The following is a 22,014-nucleotide window of genomic DNA, read 5'->3' as shown; positions in this document are numbered from 1 at the left end:
CCTCCTCCCAGCGGCTGGAACCGAGCGGGCGGGCAGCAGGCAGCCGGCAGCCGGCGCGGAATTCCTGCAGAAACTCGGCTGGGGAACCCGCGGGTCGCGCAGGCTGCCTTCCCCGCCTCCGCCCGCGAAGCCGGAGACCTGCGGGTGAGCTCGACCTCCGCCCTGGGCGCTGACTCCTGAGTCCTCCTCGGAGCCCCGGGACTGGATCGCTCGCCCGATGCACAGAGAAGGTTGCGGGCGCCCCGCCCCCACCCCCGGCCGGCGACGCGGGGCGGCCCCAGGTGAATCCCCGCGGGTGGCACCGCCCGAGGCTCCGCCTCCCCGGGCCGCCGCCCGGGTCACCTGCGGCCCCAGGGCCTGGAGCCGGGCGCCGGGCGCCGGGGGGGCCCCGGGACCGAGATGTGGTGGGTCGGCCGGTGGGCGCCCCTGCTCCTGTGCCTGCTGCAGAGCGCCCCAGGTAAGCGGGGGCGGAGGGAGGTCCTGGGAGGGGCCCCTGGTGCTGGGCCTCGGGGACCCTAGGCACCCTCCGCGGGTTTGCTGGGTCCGAGAATGAACCGGTCCAGAGCCCGGACGGACTTAGCTCTGGGTTTCCTTACTCCAGGCAGCTGCAGGTAGCTCCCCGCCCCCTGCCCCCGAGACCGAGGCGGGGGCGTCGGGGAGTGCACACCTGATTGACCCTCATAAACAGAAAATTCCCGGGAGCTGCCCTCCCCTTCCCGGAAACGGGCTCTGGATAATCCGGTCCTTGTTAGGAGACTCGGAACAGGTGAGCCTCGTCTCGCCTGGTAACCGAGACAGTGGGGCGCAGAATCCCGAAGGCCAGGACCCGAGCACGGAACCCTAGCTTTCACCGATCAACTGCCCCGGGGATGGGGGAGAACCCCTCTAGGTGGCCGTGGGGGTGCCTCAGGGTCTTAGACTCACAGTCCAAAGGGTTCTTAGACTAAGTAAACAATTGTATTGGTTTTGGTTGCTTCTTCGTGCGGGCACCGTGTTCTCAGTCCAGCTGTCCCATGAGGGGGATGGCCATCATTTTTAGGTGAGGGAAACTGAGGCTCAGAGCACTGAAGAAGAACCCCAGAGGGGGGTCACACAGAGTGAAAGAGTAAGGCTGAGCCGTGGGTGCTCAGCGCTTTGCGTTCCCCGGGCACCGTCACAACCCTGTGGCTGTGTTTTGAGTTAATGAGGATCTTGGGCGGCTATCCCCAACACAGCCTTTGTTTACATTTGTCTCTGAGCCCAGTGTCTCGGGAACCGCGAGGTCCCTGCCTGGCCGACCTGGAGCCCGATTTAAAGACAGTGGCAGCATCTCGCGGTGACTCTCTTCGGGAAAGGATAGAAGTAGCACCCGCACCCGGGTCTGGAATGCCTGGGGCGAGGAGGCAGCGCAGGCTAGGATTGAGCCATGCAGAGCCCGGGCTCCATGGTGACCAGCGGCTGTGACTGTGAGCTCCCGTGGGGCAGGAGATGGAGCCGATGGAGCCCTCGGAGGGGCATAGGAATTGAGTTGAAAGTGGCCAACAACAGCTGAGGTTGCTCACGCTTAGAGACTGTAGTATGGAAGGTGCTGAGTCAGGACCATCACCACAGACTTGAGCTAGCCTGGGATACAGAGGGAGCCGTTGTCTCCAACGGAGGCAGAAGGGGGTCTGGCAAGGTGGCTCAGAGGGGAAAGGCCCTTGACGTTCGGTTGCCAGAATCTGCACGGTGGAAGGAAAGAATCAGCTTCTGCCAGTTGTCCTTTGACCTCTGCGTGCACGCCATAGCATGTGCTCACAAACACACAGTGAATAAATGTGAAAAGTGTTGGTGACCGTAGTCCCAGCGCTCTGGAGGCAGAGGCAGGCAGATCCCTGAGTTTGAAGCCAGCCTGGTCTACAGAACAAGTTCTGGGATGACCAGGGCTACACAGAGACACCCTGTCTCCAAAACAAAACAAAATGGTTAAAAAAAAAAAAAAAGATAAAGATCTATAGACAGACTGAGACTGTGCCCCAGGAGAAACTGGAAGAGGAGGCAAGCCCAGAGCTCCGACCTGAGACTTGCCTTGATCTAGTATCTGAGGGGGCCTTGGTTTCCCCACCTGACCCGGGAAGCTTCTAGAACACTCACAAAGCGCTCGGCTCAGCTAATGGGAAATTACAACCCAATACAAAGGGTCGCCATCTCCTCTTAGAGACCGAGAGGCAGGCAGGCTACCTGGAGGAGGTGGCCTTCGACTAGAATCTTTCAAAGGTTAGATGGTGACCTCCAGGCCACCCAACACACCAAGGTTCCAAGGCGTCTAAACGATGGTACCCGCAGCTTTGTGAGGCTGCGAGCTGGAGACTTCAGCCACGTGGCCAGGCCACCCAGACGGAGTCCTCAGATACCCGGATGAGGAGTATGAACTTTATTCTAAAGGCAGGGAAGGGCAGGAAGGCCGGGCAGGAACCAGTCAGCTGAGGTGATTACTGGTATAACTGGCTATCTGTGGAAGAGGAGCTAGATGGAAGCCAATAAAAGGTAGCCAGGGAACATGCCACGAGAGAGCGCCATCAAAGGAACGTGAAGGAAGCCAAGGGGATGTCCAGATGTTGGGAAGACCATGTGCAATAGCTCAGAGCAGGGAACAAACTGGGGTGCTCCTGGTGCTGGGGTGCACTGGCCAGCATGGCTAGAGAGGAGGCGGAACAGGGAGAGGGGTGGGTCACACCTCTTGGGGGTTCCAGTACAGGCTTTGGAGTAGGAAAGATGGAAACCTTGAGAGAGTTAAGCAGGACGCAGACATGGGGTAACTTTCATTTTAATCCTTGGCTTTGGGCAGAGGGCGGACACAGCTGTTCTGGGAAGCCACAGATAAGCTAGGATCCCAGCAGGAGGGAATGTCACCATGCCCATCCCCTCAAGTGCCAGAGTTCCTAGAACCTGCTCTCGTGACACGTTGGGACACCGAGGGCTTGGGAAGGGGAGGGATTGAATACAGCAGCTGGCAGATGCTGGCTCCTCATAGGTGCCAAGGAACTGAACATCTGTCATGCTCCAGGCTTCGTGACCTCTTTCTCTCCCACAGGAAGGCCCCGCCTAGCCCCACCCAGAAACGTGACTCTGCTCTCCCAGAACTTCACTGTGTACCTGACCTGGCTCCCGGGGCTTAGTAGCCCCCCAAACGTGACCTATTTCGTGAGATACCAGAGGTACAGGAGAGCCTCCGTGCTGGTGGGTGGGGAGAGGGAGGAGTGGAGTGGGAGAGGGGTGGGGGTGGGGCTTCCCTTCGGTCTCTGCATTCTATGTGGTCAGCACCCAGAAGTTCTCTGGGTCACTGGGAGTTGGCATGTGGCAGGTCCTTGGGGACGGGCTTTCGACAGAGGTTAGAGGTGGCGGGAGAGAGATTCGATGGAGAATGGCAGGTGATGGAGTGGGGAGGGCCAAGACACCAGGGGACAGAATTATTTGGGGTTTGTATTTTTTTTCACTTTTCTGTTGCTGTGCTAAGACACCAACACCAAGACAACTCTGGAAGTGTTGAGAAAGCTTGGCAGCAAGGGGCCAGAATAGGGAGCAGAAAGATTACATCTTCAACAGCAAGTGAGGACAACTTTTAAAGCCAACTCCCCCACCCCTGGCAGTCCTTCCACCAGCAAGGCAACACCACCTCACCACGCAGCCTCACCAACTGGGAACCACGTGTTCAAATGTCTGAGCCGATGAGGGACATTTTCCACTCAAACCATCGAAAAGGTTGTTCTAGCCAATGCATGAGGGCGAACAAGCGGCCAGGGGTCTGGTCCCACCCCCTGTAGAGCCTGGTTATTGAGCTAGACAGGTTTACCGGGTCCTTATGGTCTTGGAAGTTCAGGCTGGTGTAGAAAGAAGAATTATTCTTTGGGCGTTAGTTTTCTTTAACCAGCTAGTTTCCCCAGTGACTGACACAGAGAGACTATGGTTTACTTTTAAGCTGCAAGCAAGTACTGTGCTGGGCAGATTCTGAGTTACTCTAATCCTAGTACCTTTAAAACCCACATTAAAAACCAATCACTTGCCAATCTGAGCACTCCCAGGGCGGCTTCTGCGCCATCAGTCTGTTTCTACAGCCACGTGCTCATCAGCATCTTGCCTTTTCTCCAGTCCCCTTTCTCTGGCTTTCACTCCTCCTGCTGTTCTTCTACCTTCCTCTCCTGTCCTCTCTTGAATCAAGCCCAGGAACCTCAAACTCCGCCTGCCTCTCTTCTGCCCAGTCACAGGCATCAGCATCTTTATTTACCCAATTAGGGCTAACTGGGGAGCGTTCCTTATCATCCCATGGTTACAGGAGATAGTTCAACATTCGTAACAATGCCCATGGCAAGGTGATAACCAGAGCTCAAGGCACTGAAATCAGCATTTGAAAACACAGTTGGACCTTCCTCCAACCGGCCATCACACTAGTCTGGGGGAATCTGAAAAGGGAAGCTGGTTCTTTCAGTCAAATCCAACTTAAAACCTTTCTTCACTCTTTCCTTCCTTCCTTCCTTCCTTCCTTCCTTCCTTCCTTCCTTCCTTCCTTCCTTCCTTCCTTCTGTGTTGGGAATCTGTTAGGCCCAGCCAGAGCCTAAATATAAGAAGGTATGAAGAGAACCCAGGAAACTAATCATCCATCGATGCAAAATCGCAAGAGGTTCATTCTGACCATTGCACAATGGGGTCACCCCTGCTGGCCAGCAAGGAGTGGCACCGGGAGACAAAGACCTTAGGTTTTTAAAAGACAAGGCGAGGGGAATTCTAGGGGTTGCTTTATTGGCAATTCATGATTGGATAAGGTATTTAACTTTTAAAATAATTGGTTGGTTCTGGGCACCCTTAGGTCTGGTCAGCCCTGTCGTAAATATCTGATCTTCAAGTCAGTTTGGAATTTCCTGCCATATGAGCTATAGCCACAGTTAAATGTGGGGGGTGATTAACTCATCCCGTGTCTGTTCTGAAGAGTGGGGGTTACAGGCTTTGGATCAAAGGTCAGGAGAAGGATTGGGGCCATTTGGCTCAGTTTCCAAACAAAGCTCATCTCACAGGCGCCAATCGGTGATTTACTCTTCATTTAGTAGAGATCTCTGCTTGTTCTCTTCCTTATCTCTGCCCTCACAGATGGCTAATGTCAGGAACTTTTACATTCCTCTCTGGAGAAGCACTAAGAAGCTTTATTTAACATGGACCTAAAACTTGAAAATATAAGTTATAAGTTATAAGGCAATTAAAGAAACATAGGTTACAAAGTTACCTATGGGATTGATTCTTTCAAATCAATCCCAGTAGCCTCATGCATGTTAGGCAAGCATGTGACCACGGAGCTACACACCAACCCTGAGGAAGGTTTTAGAGACCAGATTCTTTGTTGTGGCTGTGCCAGTCTCTCCCAGTTCTTGCTTTACCTTTCCAGTGAACACTGGTATCAATCACAGACACACGTGTGTGTAACTGTTCAGACAGAGTGGCTGATGAATTCATTCAACCTGACACTTACCACCTAAATTTGGTTCTTTGGGATTTTTTCTTATTTTTTCCTGTTGACCGAGCTTCTTTCTCTTATACTTCAATCTTAGGACAGCCTCCGTGTGTGTTTCCTCTGCTCTAGAGCAGTGGTTCTCAACCTACCTCATGCTGCGGACCCTTTAATATGGTTCCTCACGGTGTGGTGATGCCCCAACCATAGAATCATCTTTGTTGCTACTTCATAACTGTCATTTTGCTACTGTTATGACTCGTGATGCAAATACCTGCGTTTTCCAGTGGTCTTAGGTGACCGCTGTGAAAGGGTCATTTGACACCATCCCCCAACCATCCCCCTCACCCTCAAAAGAGGCTGAGGCTCACAAGTTGAGAAGCCCTGCTCTAGAGTCTGCTCATTTCTCAGGACGGTGCTGATGTCTGCCACTAGTTCTGATTCTGAGCTGATGTATGTCGTTAGATGCTCAAAGTCTCTAGAAAGTTCTGGTCCCTAAGTCTTTTTTTCTTTTTCTTTTTTTTTTTTTTTTTTAATTTCAGGAAATGTTCTTTAGTCATTTGCATCCATTCTCTTGCTTTGGTTTTATTCTTCGGGAACCCCTGTCGTTTCTGTGTTTGATGGTCTTTTGCTCCCTTAGGTGTTTGCCTTTTTCTAGAACACTGCATTTAGTTATTTACATATATATCTTTTGTTTGTTTGTGCTGTTCTCCAAGCAATATAGATTTCATTACTGACTTTTTAATTCCATGTGCGTTCACCACTTTAGCTGGTTATGTATCAGTGTGTTGGGGGCTGTATGTGTGGGTGTGCATGGAGGTGAGAGGGCACTTCTGAGGAGTCGGTTCTCCCCTTCCGTGTGGGCTGAGCTTGAATCGCCAGGCATGTGGAGGGAGAATGTCACTGGCTGAGTCATCTTGGTTGCACCTAGTTAAGATCGATCTGACACGGTTGTAGGTGGAAACGACATTTTTATTGTTTTCTGGTTGAGCTCGTGTATTCCGTTTAAGTCAGCACCTTTGAGTTAAAATTTGTGCACCCATAGAACAAAACGCTCCCCGTGGGTGTATCCATGTAACCACGCCCACAGCAAAGGTAGGAAACTTCTCCACTAGCCACGGAGGCCCTCTCAGGCCATTTGACAATCAGTCACCAGCCCCCAGGTCTGGACAGCTGCCCATATGCCTCTGACACGTGGGTCAGCCTTGCTGCATGTGCCCAAAGTTTGTATCAGTGGATTTGTGACCAGCCGTGGTGCTCCATGCAGCTGGGGTGCCTGCAATCCCACAACTAAGGAGATGGAAGCAGGAGAGTTGTCTCAGCATGAGGTCAGCAGAAACTACAGAGCGAATTCCAGACCAGGCTGGGCTACTGTATAAGGCCCTGGATTTGTGTGATGTGCCCCCGGACTGGTTTTCAGGTTGTTTTCAGTTTGGGGGGGGTGTCAGTTTGCTATGGCTGTTGCATGCTCTTGTCAGTACTCCCCCAAAGTCATGCTCTCCTCATAGACGAAATGCACCTACAGTGTCTTTCTCAACAGCCTCAAAGGTCTTCCCTCCCTCCAGCATCACTGTAAGTCCAAAGTCTCATGTAAGTATTATCTAAATCAGGTGTGAGTGTGATTTAGAATATGACTCATGCTGAGGCAGAGTCAGTCTCCGTCCGTGGCTCTCAGAAACCAGATGAAGTCATGAGCATCTAAGCTGAAATGGGGCGTTTCCACATCCATTCCCGAGAGAGTGATCAATGCCATCCAGCCTGGTGAGGCAGCTTCCAGGAAGGTTTTTGTTTGACTCATTTTTTTTAAAAAGATTTATTGCTGGGGGTGATGACACAAGCCTTCATTCCCAGAACTCAGGAGACAGAAGCAGTCGGAACTCTGTGAGTTCAAGGTCAGCCTGGTCTACAAAGTGAGTTCCAGGACAGCTACGGCTACACGGAGAAAACAAATAAACAAATAAATCAGCCCCTCAAAAACAGGTGTGTGTGTGTGTGTGTGTGTGTGTGTGTGTGTGTGTGTGCAGTACCCATGGAGGCTAGAAGAGGGCTTTGAATACCCTGGAGATGGAGCTGTAAGTGATTGTGAGCTGCCTGATGTGGGTGCTGGGAACTGATCTCTGGTTCCCGGACAGCAGCAAGTACTCATTACATGTCAGCAGTCACCCAAACCCAGCCCCAGATTATTTGATTTTTGAAACAAGGTTTCACTCTGTAGCTCAGGATGGCCTCAAACCTGAGAAATTCTACCTCTCAAATACTGGGATGATAGGTATCTGGCACCCTGCCCAGCTTTGTTGACCCGGGACTTCAAGAGGTTCCTAAAGAGGGGGATGGAAAGAATGGGGGGGAGGGGGACAAGAAATGCAAGAAATGAAGGCTAAGTCTGTTTGTCTGATCAAAGCCTCGTTTGTTAGAAATTTTTACCCAACTTATATAGGGAGAAGGCAGGAAAGGGGGAAGGCTAAATTACTGCTGCAGGAGATAGCAAGAGTGCTTTCATGGCTTAAATATTGCACCTGCAAGATACTGTAAGGATATATTCTTAAGATATCTCACGGATACTCTAAAACTAACAGACAGATGTCCTCACAAATCTATCACCCATGATTTAGGGTCCTAGGTAACTCTTTCACTAAATAGCTTTCACTAAATGACCTTTGCTCACTATTTGGCTTTGGCTTCAGTAAACGGCTTTGTCTCCACTAAATAGCTTTGGCTTGCTGTTTGACTTTGGCTTCAGTAAACAGCTTTGGCTCCCGGCATTTTTGGGTTTTTTGTTTGTTTGGTTTTGTGTTGTAAGTAACGAATAATATTTGCTATTAATATATCTTTTGGTAATTGCTTGCTGTCCTCCTAAACAGCTGTATAACCAAATCACCACACAGAGACTAGGTTTATTTAGTTAACCTAGAACACAATGCTGAGCAATAGTTACTCCCTCTTAAACCCCTAAGCCCTTATCATTTCCTAACATTTAGATTTCCCACATTATACTTGCTTTTTGTGAAATCTTAGGTCTGGTTCATGCTCCACGTCCTCCAAGATCTGTCCTCTAGCTCTGCTCTCCTCGCTCTCTCTTGCCTTTTCTCCTCCCACTCATTTCCTGCCCTCTGGCTCCTCCCATCTTTTCTGTCCTCTGGCTCCTCCCATTGCACAACATTGTGGTTAGTTGCTTTATTTTGTCCTGTTTACACAAAGTTGAGACAGGATGCTTAGAATAAGTATCACAATGCAATATCCGGATTGAAACCAGAGAAGGGGGGGGAATCAGCATTTGAATGAACAAGGGTAAGGTGTATACATTTCAAAAGAACATTATACCAACAGTTTTGGGTATTGGTTGAGACAGGGTTTCTCTGTGTAGCCTTGGACTCACTTTGTAGACCAGGCTGGCCTGGAACAGAGATCCGCCTGCCTCTGCCTCCCTGAAAGCTCAGATTACTGCTTCCAGCTGTTGATATATTCTAGACAGGGTCTCCTCTCTATGTAGCCTAAACTGGCTTAGAACTCACTATGTAGCCCAGGGCTGGCCTGGGACTCATGATATTCCTGTTTCTGACTCCCAAGTGTTGTGATCATAGATGCTGTCCACCAATGCCTGGCTCCATCCAAGGACCTTGGAAACAATCCTTTTTAGCTCAGTGTTCTGGCCTTGTGGCCACTGGGCTGGCAGTCCTGAATTTTGAGTCCCACTTGCTGGCCGACTCCCCCGTTTTTTTCTGTGAGCAGCCCTGTCCTTGCAATGACTGGGTCCCAGGGGTTGGGGACACAGCCTTGCCTTCACCCCATGCTGATCTCACAGTCATCTTTTCTTGTCCTAAACAATAATGCAGATTAACACACAAATAACTCTTTTGTTCCCTCTGGCCAACTTACTTCATTTTCTTTGGTCTCTGTGCCCTTCAGTCAAAGCTGGCAGCAGTTTGGCTGCGGTAATTCCATCTCCCGTTTTATTTTCTGCTGAGGGAGCTGATTGAATCCATGTATTGCATCCACTCGCGAATTCTTTCCTAAAAATATTTATTTATTTCCGTATATGTAAGTGTTTTGCCTGCGTGTGTGTAAGTGCTCCAATGCTGTCTCCTCAGAGGCCAGAAAATGGTGACAGATCCCCTGGTACTGGACTTACAGGTGGTTGAGCTGCTGTGTGGGTGCTGGGAACTGAACTTGGTTCCTTTGCAAGAGTAGAAAGTACTCTAGCCAGGCGTGGTGGCGCACGCCTTTAATCCCAGCACTTGAGAGGTAGAGGCAGGCAGATTTCTGAGTTTGAGGCCAGCCTGGTCTACGAGGCGAGTCTAGGACAGCCAGCGCTACACAGAGAGACCCTGTCTCGGAAAATAAATAAATAAATAAATAAAGAGTAACAAGTGCTCTTAACCACTGAGCCATTTCTCCAGTCTCAAAAATTCGTGAATTCTTTATCAAAGGATTTTCCAGCCACAAATGTTGATGTTCTCTCCAGAACACTTGTTTTGAAACAGGGTTTCTTGTGACTCAGGCTAGCCTTGAACTCACTAAGTAGTGGAAGATGACCTAGAACTCCCAATCCTCTTTCCTCTGCTTCCCAAGTGCTGCAAGTACAGGCATTCACTGCCACATTCAACTAACTTTTTCTTTCTTTCTTTCTTTCTTTCTTTCTTTCTTTCTTTCTTTCTTTCTTTCGCTGTATGGATAGGCTGAGGCTTAGGACTCGTACAAATCTTCACGTTCTGGCTCCTTTTTATGTTAACAACCTCTCAGGCCACACTTTCAACGCTGTGCTCAGAAATCTCTTCAGCGCTGGGCAAGGCGGCGCACACCTGTGACCCCAACCCTCGGGTAGGCAGAGGGAGGCGGGTCTGTAGTTGACAGTGACATAGCGGGACCTCACCAGGATCACCCTCTGCAGTGGTCTGACAAACGTCCCCCACGGGCTCAGGCTTCGAACAATTGGCCCCCGGTTGGTGGCGCTGTCGCTGCATCATCCTTACCCTAGCTTCTTACTCTCCCATGGCTCATTCATCAAGCTGTGCCTGACTTCCTCACGATCCACACCCGAGCTCTGAGCACGGTCCACAGGCTTCACGTCCTGTGTGTCCACCTGTTTTCACGCTCGACACCGCTGCAGCCTCCTGCTCCGATTTTAGATTCCTCTTTGAAAAAGCATTTTAACGTAGTATTGTTATGTGTGTGTGCACACGTGTGAGTGTCGCAGTGTGTGTGTGGAGGTCAGAGAACAACTTTGTAGGGTCTCCTTCCATCATGCGTGTGTGTGTGTGTGTGTGTGTGTGTGTGTGTGCGCGCGCATGTGTGTTGGGTCTTTTTCTTTTCTTTTTTTCTTCTCTTTTGTTTGTTTTTCAAGACAGGGTTTCTCTGTATATCTCTGGCTGTCCTGGAACTAGCTCTGTAGACCAGGCTGGCCTCAAAATCAGAGATCCCCCTGCTTCTACCTCCCAAGGGGTCTATCTATCTATCTACCTACCTACCTACCTATCCATCCATTTTAGAGAAAAGATTTCACTATTTAGCCCTGGCTACCTGAAACTTATGTAGACCAGGTTGGCCTTGAACTCACAGAGATCATCAGCTGTGATGTTCTGGGATTAAAGGCATGGGCCATCACACCCAGCCTCGACTTCCATCCTTACATGAGTTCTAGGGACCAGACATATGTGGCCAGGGTTATCTGCGGAACCATCTTGCCAGCTCCAAGAGTGACCTAACTAAAATTATGAGTTAAATCACCTTAGCATGCCTCGACCTGTTCATGAAGCTCTAACAAAGAGCCTTAGCCTGGGTGAGTTAGAGATAGTGACTATTTCTCATATTTGGGGAGGCTAGGGAGCCCGAGGTCAAAGTGCTAACAGATGTGGTGTATGAAGAGGGACACTCCTAAGATCACGCCTTCCATCTGTGCCCTTACTGAAGCGATATTTAGAGGGGTGTCCTTACTAGGCATGTCGTCCTCATGATTTAATACCCAGAAGGCGTCCCTTTGGGGCTTAAATTCCAGCATTCATACCTTCAAACCTCAGCAGACCCCATCTAAGTGTTCAGTGGCTTCCCGTCACACTTTGGATAAATTCACGCTCCTGACCAAGACCTTCCCGGCCCCTGACCTGACACCACCGCCCAGTCCCCTTCTTCTCCAATCCACCTGGGCCTCACCCTCCCTTACACACGGGGCTGTGGCTCTCTGGCTTTCTCGCATTACTCCGGATATGCCAGAGTCCTCCTCGCCTGCCCTGGCGTGGTTTCCATTGCTTCGGTAAAAACCCCTGACCAAAAGCAACTTGAGAAGAAAAGGATTTGTTTGGCTTATGCTATGCGTCAGGATATCACAGGTGATCGTGGAGGGAAGTCAAGGCAGGGACTCAAAGCAGGACCTGAAGCAGAGACTGCGGGCTGTCTCAGTCTGCTTCCTTACACAACCCAGGACCACCTGCTGAGGAGTGGCTCCGCCCACAGGGAGCTTTTCCCCTCCCACATCAATCATTGGTCCAGAAAGTGCCCCAAAGACTTGCCTACAAGCCAATCTGATGGAGACATTTTCTCCTTTGAGGTTCCCTCCCTTCCTGGAGGATCCTGGCTTGTACTACAAAAACTGCCCAGCGCCCCACCTCAGGCCTTCGTTCTCCTGCTCTCCCCCTCCATCACCCAGTTTCCTCCTCACCCGGGGGGGTGGAGATCATTTTTTAGCTGCGCTTTGAAAGCAGCCACACTGATCATTTCATCACCGCCCCCACCAGCTCCTGGATTTACGACTGTGGTTGTGACGACTGTCCGGTGTTCCCTCCCATCAGCTATGAGTGGCTTGGGGAGGCAGGACCTCAGCCGCCATGCTTTGCTGGTACCTGGAATAGTGCCTGGGTATAGATCACTTCCCTGACCTCCGTGTTCTGAGGATGTAGCGGTCATACGAAGCCCTATGTGTCCGTCCCTCCCTCCCCCCGCACCGCCGCCATCCACTCAGCACCCAATATGGCCCCCTGGCGTACAGCAGGAGGCCTACAGACGCCTGAGCAAATCCATACACAGAAAATATCCACTAATATTAGCGAATGAGACTGAGGGGCAGTGTTCTGTGTGGAAGGACCCAGAGATACCACAGGCAGAGGCAGGATTCTCATCCACCTTTGTCTGCCAGTGGCTGCCTGGCTGGGCAGACGGACAGGCAGACGGACCAGAGGCCTCTGGCCGAAGGGTGGGCTATAGATTTGGTAGGTCCTCCAACCCAGAGGCAAGTCCATGGCCCACCCTCTTCTGTCTCCCCCTCAGCTTTTCCAGACCCGGCCATTGGCAAAAGGTGGAGCGGTGTGCAGGGATCAAGGCTCTGGTGTGTCCCCTGATGTGCCTGAAGGGACAGGACCTGTACAACAAGTTCAAAGGTCGAGTGCAGGCGGCTGCTGCCGGGAGAGGCAGGTCCTTACCGGTGGAGTCGGGCTACCTGGATTACCTTTCTGAAGGTAGGTCCCAGAGCTGGAGAAGCACCTGCTGCTCTTGCAGAGGACCAGGGTTTGATTCCCGGTACCCCTGTCAGGCTCCCAACACCAGTTCAGTGGGAGTTGACACCTCCTGGCATCCTTTGCTACCTGCACACACACATACTTACACACAAGAATAATAAAATAAATATTAAAGGTAGGTCAGACGGGCTTCTCTAGGCCAGAGGTCCAGCGAGCTCACCCACCTCTGTCCGGGTCTCACGGCCCTTCAGCCTGGATCTCTCTGTAGACGTCCAGGGGCAGAATGAACTTCTGAGCTCGTTCTGGTTGCCAGGCTGAGGTCCCTGATCCCTCCTCGCTTGTCAGCCAGGAGCCTCTCCCTCCAAACTGCGGAAAATGCCTGCTTCTCCTCACGAACGCCCTAGTCATCTCTGCCCTCTCAACACCTCTGCGTCCGTCTGTTGCCAGGAGCAGACAGTCCTCTGCTTGTGAAGGCCCTGGCCCCACCTGCCTGGCCCAAGACTCTCAACCTTATTGAGAAATTCCTCTTTCCACCCAACAATGGCACAGCAGACTGGCCGAACTCAGGGACTGGACCAGAACATCTTTGGTGGGGGTCTCACCTGCTGTGGGCTTTCTTCTTGTCTCCCCTCCCCCCCAAAAAAAACCTCACATCTTTTGCAAATGTAGAATTGTTCAGCTCCTGTCGAGGTCCCCCGCAAATTGCCTGTTATTACATCATCAATTCACATCCCAAGATCTCCCAGCAGTGTCTGAACCCGAGTGTCAGTGTCTTGGGTGCAATCCAGTCAGCAGGGCTTCTGGGCACGGTTCCTCGCCACCTCTGAACTGTCCAGGCTGAAGGAAACCATCTCTGTTCCCTATGGAAGATGTAGGAGGGGAAAGAACACTAACAGAAGTAGAGGAGACTAGGAAAAAGGGGACAGTGGCCAACGCAGCTTTACGATCCAGCCAGGCCAACAGGTGCCATTCGGGCGGCATTCTGAGCCAGTTCTCCCCGACTCCCAGAGACCCCACCTGCAAGGCAGGCTTCCCTCTCCACCATGGGCCACAAGCGCCTGCAGCCAGGGAGGTTTGCCAGCCTCCCTCTTGTGAGCAGAGATGAAGCCAGCAGCTCTCTTCGATTTCATACACAGAAGGCCGGATGTCAGTGTGTCTGGATGTAGGCATCTCAGGAATTATGGGTCTCCTGCAGCTGCCTGAGAACCAACCCTGTAGGGCACCTGGTGTCGTGTCTGGGTGCATCGTGCTGGGTTGCTTTCCCTGGACATCTTTGACTAACCCAGCTCCCGTCTCCATCTTTCATCTCTCCGGGACAGCAAGAGACAGAGCTACGTTCCGTGAGGTTACTATTTGGCGTTTGCAGCTCCCCGCGACCCAGACTTGTGTAAAGTCAGAAGGGTCCAGACTCCCACCCAACATCCATCCACTGCTAACAGATAGCGTCTAGGGAAGGTGTTCTCAACCTGTGGGTCCTGACCTCCACCGGAGCTGTGTATCAGATGCTTACATTACAATTCATAACAGTGGTACAATTACAGTTATGAAGAAGCAAGAGAAATAATTTCATGGTTGGGGGGATTGGCATGACATGAGGAACTGTATCAAAGGGTGGCTCTCTCTCTCTCATTCTCCTCTCTTGTGTCTCTTCTCCTCCCTCTCTTCTTTCTCTCTCTGTGTGCGCTTCTCTCTCTTTCTCTTTCTCTCTCCCTCTCCCCCTGCATGGCAGCCAAGAGCTGCTCCCAATAAACGTGCATTTATACACTTTAAAAATAAAAATTGAGCTGGTGAAGGCTTGGGAGAGAGTTCAGAGGTCAAATGCTTCAGTGAGCCCTCCCCCCACCCCCGCTCAGCGAGAGACCCTGATTCAAAGCATAAGGTGGAGTTCAACAGAAGGTGACACATTGACCTCTGACCTCTGCACATGTACCCACAGGCACTCTCGCCCAACACGCACAGGTGCACGCACATGCATAACGCACGCACTGGCGTGTCCTGACACACAGTGGGATTGTGCTGCCATCCCGGGTCAGTGAGAGGCAGGTGATAGGGCTGGCAGGAGCTTGCAGCACAGTAGATACTTGAAAACTGCTAATGGGGCAGGACAGAGGCAGGATGGTGGAAACACCCCCCCCCCCCCGGAGGATTTTAACTGGTCGGACCAATTCTGTTTCTGACAGTGGAGCTAGCCCCGCCCACTCTTGTGCTCACCCTCACGGAGTCGATGCTGAGGGTCAATGCCACCTACCAGCTGCCGCCTTGCATGCCTTCGGTGGACCTGAAGTACCAGGTGGAGTTCTGGAAGGAGGGCTCGGGAAACAAGGTAGGCACCCCTGCGCCGTCCTGAGCCCCGTCTCCTCCCCGCCTTGGACAGCCCTTGATGAGTGTCCAGCACCCCTGGCCTGTGTGACATCCTCGGCCATGGGAGTGTTCTGCTGAGGAGATGGAGCAGGAGTCACTCTGCCCTTCAAGGGACAGGCCTCAACCGCCCCATGGTTCTCACCGTGGTTGTGAAAAGCATAGGCCTTGCCTTCGAGCGGCGGGGGTTGGGGTGGGACATGTTCGCTTGACTGTACCAGTCAATATCCACCTGTGTATGTGTTCATGTGGCAGCCCCAAGGTACCCCCATGTAGCCCCGGCTGGCCTGAACTCATTATAGAAACCAGGCTGGCCCCAAACTCACAAAGATCCGAATGCTAGGATTAATACCCTTCCTTATGTTTTTGAGACAGGGTCTCTTGGGGAACCAGGCTCTCTAGATTAAGCCAGGCTAGCTGGCCACAAGCCTAGGAATGATGATCCTGTCCCTGCCTCCCAAGCTCCGGGATAACAGGCACGCTCACCCACCTCTTTACGTGGGTGCCTGGGATCGAACTCACGTCCTCAGGCTTGCACAGAAAGCACTTCACTGACTGAGTCTCTCCCCAGCTCTTACCCCAGTAAAAGTTTGGCTGGGGTTTCGGACCGTAGGAGACGGGTTCTCCGAGTCAGCAGATTTCATTTCAGAAAGCCCTGAAAATCCCAACGAGTTCCAAGCGAAGAAGCAGCACCCAGAGACCACCAGGGGTGGTTCCTTGCACATCCAGTTTTATGACAGATTAGAAAACCACCAACACGTTTGCCGAGGCGGCCCCAGGGTCTGAGTGCTGCAGCTGTAACTCAGAAGTAGCCGCTTGGAGACAATATGGCGGAAAGTGGGTCTTGCGGGGTTCCCGTTTATGAAAGTGGGCGGTGGGGTGGGACCGGCATAGCAGGGACCCTTACTCACTCTTCAGTGGCTCTTACTCACCACCTGTGGTCTGAAAGATGCGGATGGAAAGTGCTTCCGCCCTCTAGAGTCTCATGAATATTAACATATCACACCATACCCCAAAAACACATACATTTGTTCAAGTCTGGGTCTCTTTATGCAGTCCAGGTTAGCCCAAACTCAGTCCTCCTGCCTCAGGCTCCTGAATGAATGAATGCTGGGGTTATAGGCACGGGCCACCATGCTCGGGATTAAATATGTATGATTTTTGTAAGTCAATAAAAAAAATGAATATCCTAACATAATACGAGCCACATATGTCATTTAATTTGTTTTAATTGCACATGTTTACTTTGGGTGTGATTCTGTGGCGGGCACGTAGGCCACGGCATGTGTCTGGAGGTCAGAGGACAACTTTAGAAGTTGGTTCTCGCCTTCTTCCACTTCCTGGTTCTTAGGGATTGAACTCAGGTCATCGGGTTTGGCAGCAAGGGGTTTTACTCTGACCCCAAGTCACATAAAATGTTCCTCACTAAGCTAAAGGTGAATAGGTTTAGGGGGAGGGGAGGTAGTTGAGATAGGACTTCCTGTAGCCCAGGCTGGCCTTAAACCCTTGAACCCCTGACCCTCCTGCCTCGGAAGTGTTGGTATTATAGGTGTTATTTTATTTTTTATTTTATTTTATTTTTTATTTTATTATTTTATTTAATTTTATTTTATTGGGTCTGAACTAGGGATCTTGCTGTCTTTTCTCCCATAGCATATCACCCTGTCAGCATGGGAAGAATAGGACTGTGAGCTGCTCTGCTGTCTTTTTCTCCTCTGTCCTTGGAAACTGATAGGCCTTTTGTCCTCGGGGCAGGTCTCCATTCGTACTAGCCGCCTGCCCCTGCCCTGTACTGCACCGGGCAGCTGAGGCAGCTTCCAAGCTTGCAGTGATTGAGTGACCATTGTCTCCTGTGGGCTCGGAGACCCGAACTAGAGGCCTGTAGAAACCCCTCTTGAAGTGGGGACCCTCCCAGGCCTTGGTGAGCTACACAGGAGTGACCCCAAGTAGCAGGCTGCTTTGGAACACCAATGCTCTGTACAAGGAGGAGACATGAAAGCTGCCCCGCCCCCACCCCGCCGCGCGTACCCATCCGCTCTGCGTGTGCCCTTTGCAGCCTTGCTTCTCCCAACAGACCCTGTTTCCTGACATTCCACACGGCCAGCCAGTGCAGATTCCTCTCCAGCACAGAGCTCACGGGCACCACTGCCTCAGCGCCCGAACGGTCTACACCTTCACTGTCCCCAAGTACAGCCTCTTCTCTGAACCCAGCTGCATCTTCCTCAAGGCCCCAGGTGGGTGCGACTTCCCTCTGGGACTTCCGCAGTTTCCTGGTTGAACGGTTGGAAGTATAAACCGAGAGGAAGGTTCACGGATGGGAACCCACCTCGAGCCCAGTGACTGTCTCTGGACAGCTTACATGACCTCTCTGAGCCTAGGCGTGCACCAGAATGGGCTTATTCCCTTAGCATGCTCACCCGAAGCCCCTGCTACACTGAGGGACTGGAGCCATTGTTTTGTCTGCAGTTTCTGTGCTCTCTCCCCCACTAGGGACCAACTGGGCTGTCCTGACACTGCCCTTTCTCTTGCCTCTGCTGGGAGCAGCAGCTGTGGCAGGTGTGATCTGGAAGAAACTGGAAGGGGACCCCTGGTTTCAGTGGGTGAAGACGCCTCAAGCACTGGTATGGCATGTCCGGGGTGGACAGAGGGCATGGAGGGGTGGATAGAAGTGGGGCTTTGAGCAGCAGGAAGTGGGCTGAGTTTCCGGTGCTGCACACAGAATATCGAACTGGCCCAGGCTGTCACATTGCCTCCGTGTCTAAATTCCCACCTCTGGCAGTCCATTCCCCTCTAGCCGCAGACCCAACAGCAAGCCGGCCCGCCAGGGAGGAGTGCCTCAGTCCCTTTACCTCTGCTAAGGTTGTAAACCTCTCAGGTGCAAACAGGAGCATCCCGCCCTGAGAGCCAGGAGAGAGGGCCGGAGCGTGTGGGGTGGCAGCTGGTACAGATGAACAGCATTGTTCAAGGCTCTTGACCAAGGCTGAGCATCCCCCGGTCAGTCTTGGGGTGCTAAATCCTGTCAGGACCCAGGAGCTAGCTGGGGGAAGGGAGAAAGAGAGAGACCTAGAGAGGTGAGAGAAGAGCTGGACCACAGGTGGTACTCTCAATATCGGGGAGTGAGAGGGTTTGAGGACAGACTCCCCGTGTCCCTGTGTCATAGCAGGGAATAGTTTCAAAGACCTGTGGAGTACCCTCCCTCTCACCCCAGGCCATCTGCCTGGGCAGTGACATCTGGTCAGTGCTTTGACTCTGTCCCGAGGCTGCCTATTCACGGCAACCAGCACCGGCTCCCACGCCAGCAGCATTCCGAGAGCTGAGGGCATCTCCCACACCATCATTAAGTCCCATAACACTCCAAGCAGCGGCCTCCTCTCATTGGGGAGCTCTGAGGTGCCTATATGCAAAGGCTCCTCAGACCAATTAAGGATTTTGCTAGAGAACAGCCTCCTCAAGCAATACTCCTCTCCCCCTTCCCCCCCCCCCCCCACATGGCCCTGGTGTTCCCTGGAAATGCCTCCCAAAGAAACAACTAACGCTTGAGTCCATCTGGACTGTGGCTAGGGGACCCCAGATTCAACCAGTCATTCTTCAAGAAGCCCGAATCATCTTCTCTCCCTTCTCCCTCCTACATCAGGATTTTTCTGAGTACAGCTACCCAACGGCAACCTTTCAGCCCAGTGGACCTGAGTTCACAGGTGACTTGATCCTCTGTCCCCAGAAGGAACTGACCATAAGGATGAGACCAGTCCCCCAGGTCAGAGACCCCGACACACTACAGGCAGGACCAGAAAAGGACGGCACCGAGGATGAAGACGAGGACACCGATGACAGCGACAGCATCCAACCCTACCTGGACCAGCCCCTCTTCGTGACGAAGAAGCTCCAGGTTACGGGACACACGGAGGCATATGAATCCGGGGTGGACTCAGGGGGCCCTTGGACGCCCCCAGACGGGAGTGAAGGCTCGTCTGCCTGGGACTCGTCAGACAGGAGCTGGCCCAGCACTGTGGACTCCTCACTCACAGATGAAGTTGAATCTTCCAGCTGTTTGGACAAGAAGGAAGCAGACCAGGAGCCTGGCAGAGATGGGCACCCGGAGCCTCTCGGGGGCCTGGAATTTTCTGAGGACTCCGGCACTGTGGAAGAACTCCTGAAAGATGACCTCTCCGGGTGGAGGATTTGGGATTCCTTACCTCCACCGAAATTTCTGGTTCCTGGGGAGCCCCCAGTTTCTCTTCAGATGCTGACTTTCTGCTGGGACAACAATCCTGGGGAAGAAGAGGGTGAGGAAGAGGAGGAAGAAGAGGAAGTGGAGAAGGAGGAGGAGGAGGGGTGGGAATCAGAGCCCAAGGGCAGCAGCGCTGACTGCTGGGGCGCTCCAAGCCTGCAGAGGACAGAGGTCAGGGGTAGGCTACTGGGAGACTACATGGCCAGGTGAGCTGGCCCTGGCGGTCCATCCATGCTACCTCTAGTGCACTTTCCAGGAACCAGAGACAGTCCCAAGACTCATGTTCCTTCCTGAGATAGCCAAGGTCCTGGCCATTCCTGGCGATCACTCACAGGCCCTTGGTCACTTGGACTGAGCTATGAGATGTCACCGTTTCCAATGACCCACCTGCTGAAGGTGACCTGTGAGAGGGAGGGAGCTGTGGGCAGGGACTAGCTGAGTTCCCGTCTGCCCACGCTGTCCTCAGGATGACAGACCTGGTAACAACCATTCTTGGACAAAAGTAAACCGGGGAAGCCAGGTGACCGTGGACACCAAGGATGGACACGCTCTAGTCCGGAAACCATGCACGGCGCTTCACAAAACAGACCTCGGTCTAAACCCCAACTCTGCGGTTTACCAGTGGTAACCTGAGCAAGCCACTCCTAATCTCAGTGTCCTCTTCTGCAGCTGTCACATGGGCATGGTGAGGATCGGGGAGTTTCAGGTGAAGGGTGGCAGGGGGCCACCAGTGTCGTTTGTACCATCTGAGCATTGGGATCCGTCATCTATCCAGACTCCTGGGAGACCCCAGTCTTCTCTCACCAACGATGAGTGACAAGAGTGACAAAAATACCTACCTTCCAACCTGTTTACCCTCTGGGTCACCCCATTTCTTCCTTGTCACCTTTACACCTTCTAGTCAGGGCCTCCCTGAAACCAGAACCCAACCAACGTTGCTTCTTTCTCAAACACAGTCCACCTTCCAAGACCCAGGTTTGGTGGGGCAGGACAGACATTGCACGCCTGGCTTGGTGGCCTGTTTGAATGGCACTGTGACGGTTTTGTTTCCTTTTACCGCTGTGGTCATGATGAGGTCCTGGCGTTTGAGAAACTAGTGTCTTCTGGAATGTTCAGTGTGTGCCTTTGGCCTGCAGGGGAGCAGAGCTGTCGCGTGCAGAACCAAAGTCTTTGTGGCTGAGGATCCAAACAGTCCACGAGTCAGAAAAGAGCCCACAACGGCTTTACCCATGGTGCTGTGCGGCTTTGAGACAGGCCACAGCCTTACAGAACCCATCTGAGAAAACCCTATAGGGCAGTGGTTCTCAACCTTCCTCATACTGTGAACCCCTCCTGTTGTGGCGAACCCCAACCGTAAAATCTTCTCGTTGCTACCTCATAACTGTAATTTTGCTACTGCTAGCAACAGTAATGTTTTCCAATAGTAGTGTTTTCCAATGGTCTTAGGTGACCCCTGTGAAAGGGTCATTTGACCCCCAAAGGGGTTGCAACACACAGACTGAGAAATGAGGCCTTCCGGGCATCTGATCCTCTGGGGCTCCAGGATCCTCCCCTTCGGCACCAGTAGCCTTGCTGAGGTGGCTTTGCATAGGACACGTGTTGAGGGTCCCCAGCTAACAAAAAGTTCTTAAAGCGCTGTCCTCGTTATACATCTGCCTTGTTTCCAAGGGCCTCAGGGGCAGCGAGGCGGCTTTTTTAGGTCACCTGACTTACGTGTGTCCCCAAGAGTCATCTAACTGACAGGAGGCCTTTGTGACCACCTCTTCGACACACACACACACCTACCTCCCTGGGTTTCCCTGCAATGGTGCTTGACCTTATCATTGAGCCCACAAGAACAAACGCGTGTGTGTGAGGACCAGCTCCCGGAAACCGAGGCCGGTGTCCTTTCTCCCAGCCGAGGCCAGTGTCCTTTCCGAGCTGCTCCGCAGTTGTTCTGCCAGAAATCCTTTGAAGTGATGGGCAGGCCAGCATTGTCCGTCCTTTCTGATTGTCTGCCTTATTGTTTAAAAGAGCGTTCCCCAGTGTTTACTTTCTGACCTAGCCTGCGCCCTTTAGCCACTCCGAATCCCAGCTCCTTTCAGCCAGTGCGTCATTGACAAAAAGCCTGTGGGAGGCCCAAGGAGAGGGCGTGATGATCAACACGGAAGTTCCTGACGTGTGCTGAGCACTTTGCTTACATAATAGCCCTGTAGGTAGCATCTGGTGACTACAAGGACATCAAGGTCAAAAACCTGAGTTGCAGTTAGGTGCGGTTTCAGCACACTGAGGCTGTACACCCTCCTTACATATTTGTATTCTTGGTCCAAGTTTTGCACTGTATTTTATATTCTATTTAAACAACACTTTAATATCTGTTGGTATGACACCCCAAACCTTTAAATAAAGAGATCTATTTTTAGAGAAAAAAAAACTATCATTGGTGGACACTGGTATGCGTGCAGCAGTTTGGAATGCAGGGATCTTGGACTCAGTCCCCGAAAGGAGACCCCGAGAAAAAGGTCTGGGGTACACAGCTTCCAGATGAC

At 52.1% G+C, this 22,014-nt stretch overlaps 1 protein-coding gene and 1 long non-coding RNA gene across 2 annotated transcripts; one reads left to right on the top strand and one right to left on the bottom strand.

Moving 5' to 3' along the window:
• On the top strand, positions 1 to 21,901 carry Ifnlr1 (interferon lambda receptor 1). The gene is made up of 7 exons (XM_021631507.2): positions 1 to 457; positions 3,053 to 3,176; positions 12,713 to 12,900; positions 15,081 to 15,223; positions 17,333 to 17,492; positions 17,749 to 17,879; positions 18,893 to 21,901. The coding sequence occupies exons 1-7, from the start codon at positions 400 to 402 to the stop codon at positions 19,694 to 19,696; spliced, it is 1,608 nt and encodes a 535-aa protein (XP_021487182.1). The 5' UTR covers positions 1 to 399; the 3' UTR covers positions 19,697 to 21,901.
• Positions 15,972 to 19,171, bottom strand: LOC132652968 (uncharacterized). The gene is made up of 3 exons (XR_009590557.1): positions 19,109 to 19,171; positions 18,108 to 18,295; positions 15,972 to 17,528 (listed from the first exon to the last, which is right to left on the bottom strand). It is a non-coding gene; the product is annotated as an uncharacterized LOC132652968 (long non-coding RNA).
• Positions 21,902 to 22,014: the final 113 nt, after the last annotated feature.

The sequence above is a fragment of the Meriones unguiculatus genome, chromosome 3 (genome assembly GCF_030254825.1).
Source record: "Meriones unguiculatus strain TT.TT164.6M chromosome 3, Bangor_MerUng_6.1, whole genome shotgun sequence".
In the NCBI taxonomy this organism is placed as follows: Eukaryota; Metazoa; Chordata; class Mammalia; order Rodentia; family Muridae; genus Meriones; species Meriones unguiculatus.
Note: the sequence above shows the minus strand (reverse complement) of the source record. Positions and strands in the feature narration are given on the sequence as shown.

Excerpts from the sequence above, each read along its gene's own strand:
- Ifnlr1 (XM_021631507.2), top strand. The coding sequence starts at position 400 with ATGTGGTGGGTCGGCCGGTGGGCGCCCCTGCTCCTGTGCCTGCTGCAG. Across the intron at positions 458-3,052 it reads CCTGCTGCAGAGCGCCCCAG|GAAGGCCCCGCCTAGCCCCA; the intron begins GTAAGCGGGGGC and ends TCTCTCCCACAG. Across the intron at positions 12,901-15,080 it reads CCTGGATTACCTTTCTGAAG|TGGAGCTAGCCCCGCCCACT; the intron begins GTAGGTCCCAGA and ends TGTTTCTGACAG.